A 10,902-nucleotide genomic window follows, 5' to 3' on the forward strand; every position below is an offset into this window, starting at 1 on the left:
GTATTATTATTACCAAATTGCTGATATTTTCAAAGTTAAGAATGAAAAGAAATTCTCTGATGTGTCTGTTGGGAATATATCATGAAACATTTCCTCTAATTTATATACATTGTAATTATCAACTTCCAGATATACTTCATCTACAACATTTAAGCATAATTTCTACATAAGTGCAGACGATGGTGGGTGTGATAACGCGTATGGATGGGTTTTTATCAAAGACTACGGATCGTCGTCTGGCTGTCCTGCTTGGGCTCCGTACGATGGATCTAGGACAATGCCGTATGTTGTATATTCAACAGCAAGCACATACACAACATGGAATTCAGGTTAGTTTTCAAAGAGTAAACTTACTTTTAAAAGATCATTTACATTATCAAATTAGATTTTTTAAAAAAATTGTTCTGTTTCTTTGGCTAAAGTTAAAACTAATAAATATATAATCAATCAGGTTATTACTTAACTTTCAATCCATCAATGGGTCCACTCATGATAGTTTGAATGTAGTCAATCAAAATTTAAGTTAGTGTTTCACCTTACACCTTTGACCTCTGACATGTCAACCGTATATATATTGGTATCATAATGCGAAGTGATATTATTATTGTAACTTAGGAATATATGATTGATGTACATACAAAAGCTCCAGAGTTAGAGTACTTAGTGTTACTAATGAATTCATAAAGTATTGCCATTTTTTTCAATTCTCATTTGAAGTTAATTTGATGTTTACAACCATAAATCCTTTGCTTTATTTGAAACACAAAAATGAGATTATCTCGATCACAATGTGTTACGATACCAGTGTATCTATTCTATTCCTATTGTGAGACTGATGATAAGTTATTGTGTGTTTGAAAGTGATTTTTCCACGAACGAATGTATAGAACAAATGTCTTGACCAAGCTGCTGAAAGTTAATTACAAATGATAATGTATATCTTGTATGTATGGAAATATACAGAAAAATATATTCACCTGAAATAAACATAATTTGACATATATGTGCATTTATTAAAATGATTCAAGGCGCCATGCCATTTCATATCCAAACTTAACAAATAAATATTGAATCTTTAGGAAATGTTGGATATGCGGACTCTCTGGCAATATTTGTTCAAGGTAAGTATCTTCCGTCAGGCATACAGACATTGATTGATTACACCACATTTTTGTATGAAATGAAAATTTAATTCTTGACAATTGTACACTCATTCTCATTTCAAGGGATGTTTTCGATGTTAACAAACAATGCACAGCTGTTTTTCTATATAGTAACTTCTGTTTTGTGGATAATGATATCCATATGTAATGTAATATGTTGTAAACGGAGAATTTTGGGGGATGAAACGGAGCATGCTTATGAAACGTAATACAGAAAGAATATCTTTAGTGTCAATACCTCTATACATATAGCCAAAGCTAATAATTTATTCTGATCTTTCCATTGTATCCAGACTGGCATATGGTATTCAAGGGAGTGGATGGCATCACGCCCACAGCTGGTAACCTGGAAACCCTTTGGGAGGGTAGTACTACAGAATACAACGGTGATGAGACCGTCAAGACAATCACTAATGTTCCAGCAGTTTCTTACAAATCCGCCGTGGTGGAGGACTGGTCAAGCAACTGGACAATCATTGACCAGGTTTGCTTAAATTTGTTTACAAGTTCTTCATAAAGCTCTTATTATCGCCATAATTTATGTCATGTTGTTTTCTCTGATGTGTTTGGTTTGGCAAACTGACCTGTTTGTTATCTTGATTCATATGGCCTATTGTAATAGTTGTGCAAGTTTTTAATTATTCTTTTTCATTCTGTCTATTTTGTTTGTTGAAAATATGATATAACGCAGCAAAATCATGCATCATTATTATTTATTATTGTTTCAGGTAAAGTACTCTTTCTTCAAAAGTGGTATAGAAGAAGCACATATCGTATTTGATGGAACCAATTCTGACAAAAATACATGGTTTTCTCCCGATAACATATTGTTTTCACTGGAGTTTGGAGGCACAGTGAATGCCACGTCAGCAAGCATATCAGGGTGAGTAAAACCGTTTCTGTTACCACTATTTGAATCAAATTACCCCCCCCCCCCCCCGTGTCTCAAGTGCAATTCTTTAAATTGTTATTTTCTACATTGAAGAGTTACAATTCTATGTTGCAGTGATGGGACAAGAGCATTTGCCGTAATAGAACAGTCGGGGACTTGTTCTGCTCTGTCAGCGTGGATGTTGGTTTTGGATGATGCCTCAGGAAGCACTACTTGCACGTTCGATAACAATGTCCGAACACGTCCTTACTTCCTTTACAGCAACACTGGAGCTGCAACCCAGCCTGAATCCAGTATGAACATAATTTATAATGAAGAAAAAATATTGTAAAATCAGAAATGATCGGCTCCGATTAATTTTCCTTTCTATCGTAGATATTAACGATAGTTTGATTCAATTTTCAAATGTTAAACGTTGAATGCCTTGACATGGTTTCAGTATTACAAGATGTTGTCAAGACTAACCTCCTACAGAATTAAGTGCCAAGTTTTTTTTTTTTAAACCTCATATTTTGAAAGCCACGAAAAAAATCAGACTTCTAGTAACAAATAATTTTCAATATGTTGAAGGATTGGGTGACGGGTTGCATATAAAATGGTCAAGTAATTTTCTTTAAAAAATTGTTATATAACAGAGAAATAGTGTTTTGAAAGAGAGGTCAAACAAATTATCCTAACACCATTGCTTTCCTATAACAGATAATACTATAAAACCTGTTACTTAATCTTGTTCTGGTTTTTTAGGTTCCTCCTGGGACAGTGTCAACTTTCCATATGCTGAAACTCTAGGAATCTTTATCACAGGTAATATACGGTAGTCTGATTTTGTTGACTTAGCGATTTAAATGTAGAATATTTAAGGAAATCTCAACGGATTTCTGACGCTTAAAATGTACAAAGACTGAAAATACCAATAAAATTCAAAATTTCTATGAACAAAAGAAATACTGAATAAAGAAGCTTTATCAGAATGGATTTATTCATCTGGTATCAACTTCATTTGTCGTTAACAATGTTTTATTGGCTGACATGCTGACAAGTTTTCAAACATTTTCATTATAATTATGCATTTGTACAAAAAAAAACACCAAGTCTTGACTACAAGTTAAGCTGTTTATTGATAATGATCGAGAAGTCTTCTGTAGCAAATAAAAACAATCTCTTTGACGTAACAGGGGCTTCTCACTTATTAGCAAACTATTGAACATTTAATTATGACAAGCTTGACTCTGCGACATCAGAGAAGCGAAGTGAACTGTGCTTGACTCCGGAACAGGAGAAATCACTTGACTCTGAGGGACAGAGAAGCAACTAGGTTCATTGATGCCAGAGAAGCCAGGATTGATAGGGCTAGACTCTGTAAAAGTAAAAAGAAGTACTTGACTCTAAGAGATTGCGAAGGTTCTAAAGAAGTGACTTGACTCTGACACTGACTCACAGAGCAGCTAGCATAATACAAAGGACAAACTTGATTCCAAGGTAACCACTGGGAAGACTCTGGACTCTGAAAGGTAACAGAGGAGTGACTTGACTCATGACAGAATCCTACCAAGAAGCTTGACCCCCTTTACAGACATTTTATGTAGTAAAATTAAGAATGACATGTAGAAAACAAGCTATAAGGAGATTTTCAGATTTGGGGTATGCATGTAGTGTTTGATAGGGATAGGTGCCCTTTTACTGGGCTTTTGAAGAACGCTTTATTCCTTAAACTATGATTTATGGAAGTTTTTTAAGTTTCGGATCATACACATTGTATTCAGGAGGTGTATATTGTCATCAGTAAACAACTTTCAAAGGGTGGAAAGCAAAACACGTGGACATTTTAAAGTACTATTAATTAATCCAATTTTAGGACAAAATTATACTTATTGATATATCAAATATAGATGGCAAATCAAAATATTCACCAGATCAAAATAAAACATCTTAGATAAAATTGACTACATTTAGTTTTAAATCATCGATTTTGAATGGATGTAATGACGGTCTATATATGTGTTGATATATTCATTCGATTGATCACGGTGCCAGACTTGTTCCTCAGACAATATTTTCCTGTATTTTGAAAGGTATACGCTATATCAAGAACATTTCTGTCTGTTCATTTGTAAACTTTCGTTTTAGTGTTTTCTAAATTTTGTTATTCATTTCCTTCTGGATTCCAAACATTCATGTAGAATCATCTTTATACGCTTTCGACTCGCAACATATGGTTTCAAGAGACACAGGTCGTTGAAGATTACGGGGATTTTTTCACAATCTTCATAATGGTCTCATTATCAAATATTTTATTACTTTGTGTGGTGGTAAGCTGAATGTGTTAAATATTTGTTAGTTTGCCCGTTGGTTCCGTTGTTGTGCACCCAACTTGTTCTATTTTGGGAGCGTGACTTTAATTGCTTGGATTGTATAAGCATTTTATGACGGGTATCATCAATGCAGCAGAAGACACTTACCCTTCTTGCACACCTGGTCTTATTTCCCTGTACATTTTCAGGAATCTGCAAATCTTTTCTGATCATATTTTTGCATTAGTTTCATCGAATGAAAGTTTTAATTAAGATTCTGTTAATATTTCGGTATTTTTGTTTTGCTTTGTTTTAGCTGGTGTGCCGAGGATAACCTAACAAATCAAAATTATAACTATGTAATAAAATGATGGTATTTGTTTACAGTGTTTTTCTTAATTGCAGGGTGGTTCCCAGTTATGAAAGTTGCTTACGGTGAAAGCGTGAGCCCTGCCAGTGGGATCTATAATCTATGGTCCGGAACCTACACCCTTAACGAATATGTAAATGAAGCCTACTCCATGTCTACAGGAACACCTTCTTACAAGTCGAGTATTGTTGATAGCTGGCAGTCTTACTATATATCGGCAGTAAGTTATACTATATACTGTATATATTCTGTGTTTCATTTAAGCTGTGATAGGGATATTATTTTAGTTTCATGCTGGTATGAAAGAAAACCTAAATTGCAAACTGAATGAATGAGTTTTTTTTATTGAGGTATATAACAGATGTATACTTTTATTAGCCTTTTTTTTGTAGTAGTGTACATTTTTACTCGATTGGGAATCGTGTTGAACTTTTGGTTCCAAATTGAGTCAAACATTTTTTTATATAGAAACAGCAAAACATTAATCAGTTGAAAATGATGTATAAAATCTAGGTATATTGGATTTCGTTGTAATTCTGTATAAATTAACAATTTTATCTTGAATAACTAATTTAGATTTTTTAAAAAAATCTATTTCATTTTTTTGGATATTTTTCCCTTCTGATCACCATTGACGATTGTTATGGTTACTGTCTAGGAAATAGTATAAGTGTGTGTAATACGAATTAATGGAAACAAGGATAATGCTTCTTATTACATTAATCATGTAGACTATGCCTAAATTTGTTTAAAGGTCCAACGGCATCAATATGTTACGATACCAAAAGAAACATTAGCATTTACTTCTTTACCAGTAACCTAACTTATAGCCTGTTTTAGATATATCTGTATATCATTGTCGTTTTTATTGCTAGATATAATAGGTTGTATCTATAAATGGCACGCGCCTATCAAAAAATGCGAGGACTAACCTTTTTTGTTTGTTGTAAATTTGTAATTCTTTTACTACCGATGAAGGGAAGGTGTGAACGACACACTTACTATAGTATTGAACAAAGTATTGATACTATTGTATTGAAGTATTCAAATAATCGAGTCAAGTATACAACGACCTCTGTGATTGGTCGGGGGCGGAGTTTAGACAACCTGAATAGTTGATCTGACACCCAATTTGTTCCGGTAGGCGGAGTTAATGTACACCATCAGTTACATAACAATTACTAAGTAATTGCTGGGAAAATGTCCGACGACGGCAACAGTACGCAAAATTTTCTACGTCAGATTGACCCAGGGTTGGCGAAATATGCGTCAGAATTCAAGAAATGTGATGTCAGCAATCTTAATACCTTGCGATATTTATTACCAAGTGAGGTAAATTCCATGGAAATGCCACAGGTGTACAAACGAATGGTGATAGATAAGATCATTAACATGCAAACGCCAGAAACTAAAAGTGCATTTAAAAAGAAAATGACGGCAGATGCCGGCACGGCCGCATCACATCCATCTAAACGGCTGAAGTTTGAAAACACTGTTAGTAGTCCCGGTATTGACGTTACGGATGCAGCAAAATCCGACTCGGGGATTTGTCGATCTACGCAGAATGACAGTTACCTTTAAAAAGAACTGGGTCGTCTGAGAGACGAAAAGGAAACACTTGTGATTTTGCTTTCTCACAAAAACGACGAGTTGAAAGACATGAAGAAAAAGCCACTCGACAGAGAACCTTTGGCCATCCCAGGGAATCCATTGACTAAATTTAAATGTGATAATTGTCACTATAAAGGGCATCGGTCAATGCAAAACAAGGGACAGAAAAAATGCCCGTTTGATCCATGCATGGGTTACAATCACTGTGGATTAGAGCAGAAACATGCGGAACACAAACATTCCATCGTTGAGGTAAGTTAACATTTATATGAAATCTTATTATGCATTAGTTTTGTGCTCGTGTGGTCAGGGTTTAGTTTAAACTGTATTTTATTTTGTGAAATGAGTACAGTACAAAAGCAAATATGCATTTCGGATTCAGAGACAACTACAATGTACTTGTATTAATCTGTCTCCGTATCTAATTGCATGAGCAATGGACAGTACTGACAACATAATGTAATAAGGTCAGGGTTTTATTTCAAGAACTTTTATTGTTGATATATTTGCAATGTTTTTTTTAGTGGCATGTGATTTCTTACCGAAAATGTTATTTTCTTTAATTCGTTAAAGGTTTCGGTATCCATGGATGTTAAGCTGATCATCATAGCAAAATCACCGAATTATATTATAAAAATAAGAATACAATAATGACTGTTTTCGTTTACAATTTCTCTTATACTTGAACGCGTGCTGTTATATTTCATTTTATTGATTTTTTTCAGGTTAATAAAGAAATCTGCGGTATTCAAAAACGACTTAAGTCCATAGATGACGAAATGGCGAGCATCAAAACATTCGTGCAACATAATACAACCAATTTCATATCTGCTGTTCGTCCTTTGCTTAAAGCACATTTTCCACACAAATATATTGGACAGAAGGGACAACAGTTACTTCAAATGGATCTTCGCTACATAAAGATAAATAAATAAATAAAACTAGTACAGAATGACTATATGACTATATTCACTGTTAAGATGTTATGAATTCTCCGGTCCCAGTGATCTAACCTGTTGATATATATTTTGTACGTAAATTAGTTTAGTACTGAGTAACTTTCGTTTTCTCGTTGTACCATCGATGGAAAAGCAAGGTATCATTGGGTGTAGAACGAAACAAATGGGACAACCCAATTAGGTCTGATCTGAAGCCACCTGTGACTTGGACTCTTCCAATTAACCTCTCGCGACAGTCGAGTGTTTGTAAAATGCCGATGTCTGCACAGTATTTTTTCACCTGGCTCCACCCACAATCGATCTAGACATGGCTCTGCCAATCAGAGAGCTTGTTGCATAAATTTAAGGAATTCGATTGGTGAAGTACTTCAGTACAATACTATCAATACTTTGTTTAGTACTACAGTACTTGAAACGTTCGCACCTTCCCTTCATCGGTAGTAACAAACAAGTGTTATTTTTATTTATGAGAGGACAACACAGACGACAAAAACAACAAGAAAATACAAACAAAAATCACTGTCAAAACTCAAACTCAATTAAACTAAGGCAAACTTTTAACAAAAAGTACGATTTACACAGAACCTCTTGAAAAAGCACAAGGAGAAAAAAACAATGTGGTTTTATCGATTCTATACTAATACGGACTTGACTGATTTTTTTCCTCCAGGCTCGAGTTTCGTTCTTCCAAGGCAGCCAGGAGATAGCCTATGTAGTGTTTGATGCTCATAGTTCTACAAAATCCTCGTGGTTTAATTGTGACAGAATTCTATATACATCATACTCCGACCTGACTAGAGATACTTCAGTCAACTACTGCTCTATAGGCGGGTAAGTATTACATTTAAACAATCAACTGTTACCAGATGGATAGAGCACCATGAATATTCATCATCTACCCTGACATATATTATCATCTACCCTGCTGCCTTTCTGTAAATGTAATGTTGTTGCTATGTCCAGTTTTGCTGCCTTATCTTTTTGTACCTATCCTGTGCTATTGCCAATTCTGTTGCCATCATTATGTATTGGTGTCAGTAACTACCATGTGTTGAAAATATTACAAGGTCTGCTGCCTTATCAGTCTGTAAATATCATGTATTGAGACTATTAAAAGCTCTGCTGCCTTATCCGTATGTAAATATCCTGTGTTGAGACTATTACAAGCTCTGCTGCCTCATCAGTCTGTAAATATCCTGTGTTGAGACTATTACAAGCTCTGCTGCCTTATCCGTCTGTAAATTTCTTGTGTTGAGACTATTACAAGCTGTTCTGTGTTATTGTATGTAAATATGCTGTGTTGAGACTATTACAAGCTTTTAATGTCTTTCAATCATTTTGAAAATAATTTTTACAGAAACAGCAATCGATACTTCTTCATAGAAGAGACGTACGGCTCGGGCTGTGCTGAAAACTTTGGATGGTTCGGAATAATAGAAGGGAGTACTTGTTCCTACGATTCAAAAGGAACCAGACCTTTTCCTTTATGTAGTGATGCCGGATTTTCGGAAGCAAATGATGGTAATATCGAAAGGGCCTTTACAATCAAATAGTAACCTGTTGTTTATCATTTACATATTATAAGTAATTATCTTAATACAATTGCAGATTTTTTTTTCTAAATACAGTTTTATATAATCCTGACTTGTTTTCATTATCTTTTTCAAATGTGTTGAACCTTTCAATGCAAATCATCACTTGTTGTAAAGCTACGGCATTAAAACATATGTTAATTCATATGCGCTTTGACATCAGTTCATATAAGAATGTATTATTCTGTTATAGTAGGATATATGCCTTTTTCAATACAAGATATACATTTATCCAAAACAAACAAAATCAACATAATAGCAATAACAACTGATTTTTTACTTCTTTACTCTGATTCCTTAAAACAGACATGATCGTCCCTGATGCATTTGCGATTTCAATTGGTAAGTCGAACTGAGATATAAACTTTATTAAAATTGACGTTATGCATGCAAGAAAAAATAAGAACACTTGACATCAAAATGATAAACTAAATATATTTTTACTATTACTGCCATTCTGTCTCTCTGTATCATTTCACAAATTGTGAAACAACTTGATTTGTTGGTCGTTGTTCCTTTGTTACTAAAGATCACTGAACGATTTTATTTATACTGTTAGATTTATTGATTGATTGGATTAATTAATTGATTGATTTATTGAGTGATTGATTGATTAATTGATTGATTGATTTATTGAGTGATTGATTGATTAATTGATTGATTGATTTATTGAGTGATTGATTAATTGATTGATTGATTTATTGAGTTATTGATTAATTTATTGATTGATTGATTTATTGAGTGATTGATTGATTAATTGATTGATTGATTTATTGAGTGATTGATTGGATTAATTAATTGATTGATTTATTGAGTGATTGATTGATTAATTGATTGATTGATTTATTGAGTGATTGATTGATTAATTGATTGATTGATTTATTGAGTGATTGATTGATTAATTGATTGATTGATTTATTTGATTGATTGATTAATTGATTGATTGATTTATTGAGTGATTGATTGATTAATTGATTGATTGATTTATTGAGTGATTGATTGATTTATTGATTGATTGATTTATTGAGTGATTGATTGATTTATTGATTGATTGATTTATTGAGTGATTGATTGATTAATTGATTGATTGATTTATTGAGTGATTGATTGATTTATTGAGTGATTGATTGATTGATTCAGCCCGAGACAATATGTGTAACCTGGTTACATGCCTGAATGGTGCCACTTGCTATGATTGGGGAGCACGATTCCACTGTGAATGTGTCGGAGACTACTATGGAGGACAATGTCAGAACTGTAAGCATAACCTGTGACAAGTTTTGTTGTCGTCGTTGGAGCTTTTTTTTATCAATTCTCTAGTTTTACAGTACTAGTACTGTTTACATAAAACTGTACGACCAAAACAATCATTCTGATCAATGATGTATTGTTCAAGAAGTAATGTATAAACCTGCAGGTGCTGAATATTACTTATACGAAGATTATTTATTTTTATTTCTAGTGGATGGAGGATGGTCTAGTTGGACGGCCTGGACGGATTGTAGTACTACGTGCTACGCTCAGGGTACCCAGACACGAGAGCGAAATTGTGACACTCCTACCACTGCTGGGGATGGTGTTTACTGTATCGGATACAGTAATCAGACACAGTTTTGTATTCCTGACAACTTAGACATCTGTTCACGTACGTATCACAACTACACGACAAAATTTCGACGCTAAAGTAACAACAATAATAAACAGAAGCACTTACATTTCATAAACACATAACCTAACCCCCGTGTACTATTTGGGGGGTTTCCTTGTAAATATTTCTTTTGTTCATATTTTGCCCTAGTTTCATCCAAACTGAGAATGAATTGATTTTCTGTTCAAATGTTGTTGTAAAACGTATCAAGTTTTTGAAGTAAGTTTACCTAGGACAGTTATTTCTTGTTCCAGGATATATTCGTATTGAAAACATGGTGACACGCACTATATCAGAGACCGTTTTCATATGCAGTGCTTGGAATACATTATTGAATACTATTCTCTTTATTGCAAACAACAAATACATAACATAA

The 10,902-nt window shown here is 33.8% G+C and overlaps 1 protein-coding gene across 1 annotated transcript; it reads left to right on the forward strand.

Moving 5' to 3' along the window:
* The first annotated feature begins 179 nt into the window (after positions 1-179).
* Positions 180-10,561, forward strand: LOC132564628 (uncharacterized). The gene is made up of 12 exons (XM_060229274.1): positions 180-282; positions 1,080-1,121; positions 1,457-1,647; positions 1,892-2,046; positions 2,170-2,348; positions 2,800-2,859; positions 4,752-4,936; positions 7,957-8,117; positions 8,644-8,807; positions 9,185-9,220; positions 10,019-10,135; positions 10,341-10,561. Exons 1-12 carry the CDS (start codon positions 180-182, stop codon positions 10,559-10,561), a joined length of 1,614 nt encoding a protein of 537 aa, XP_060085257.1.
* Positions 10,562-10,902: the final 341 nt, after the last annotated feature.

This window comes from Ylistrum balloti, unplaced genomic scaffold (assembly GCF_031769215.1).
Source record: "Ylistrum balloti isolate Yb309-2 unplaced genomic scaffold, AGI_CSIRO_Ybal_v1 Utg372444, whole genome shotgun sequence".
Taxonomy (NCBI): Eukaryota; Metazoa; Mollusca; class Bivalvia; order Pectinida; family Pectinidae; genus Ylistrum; species Ylistrum balloti.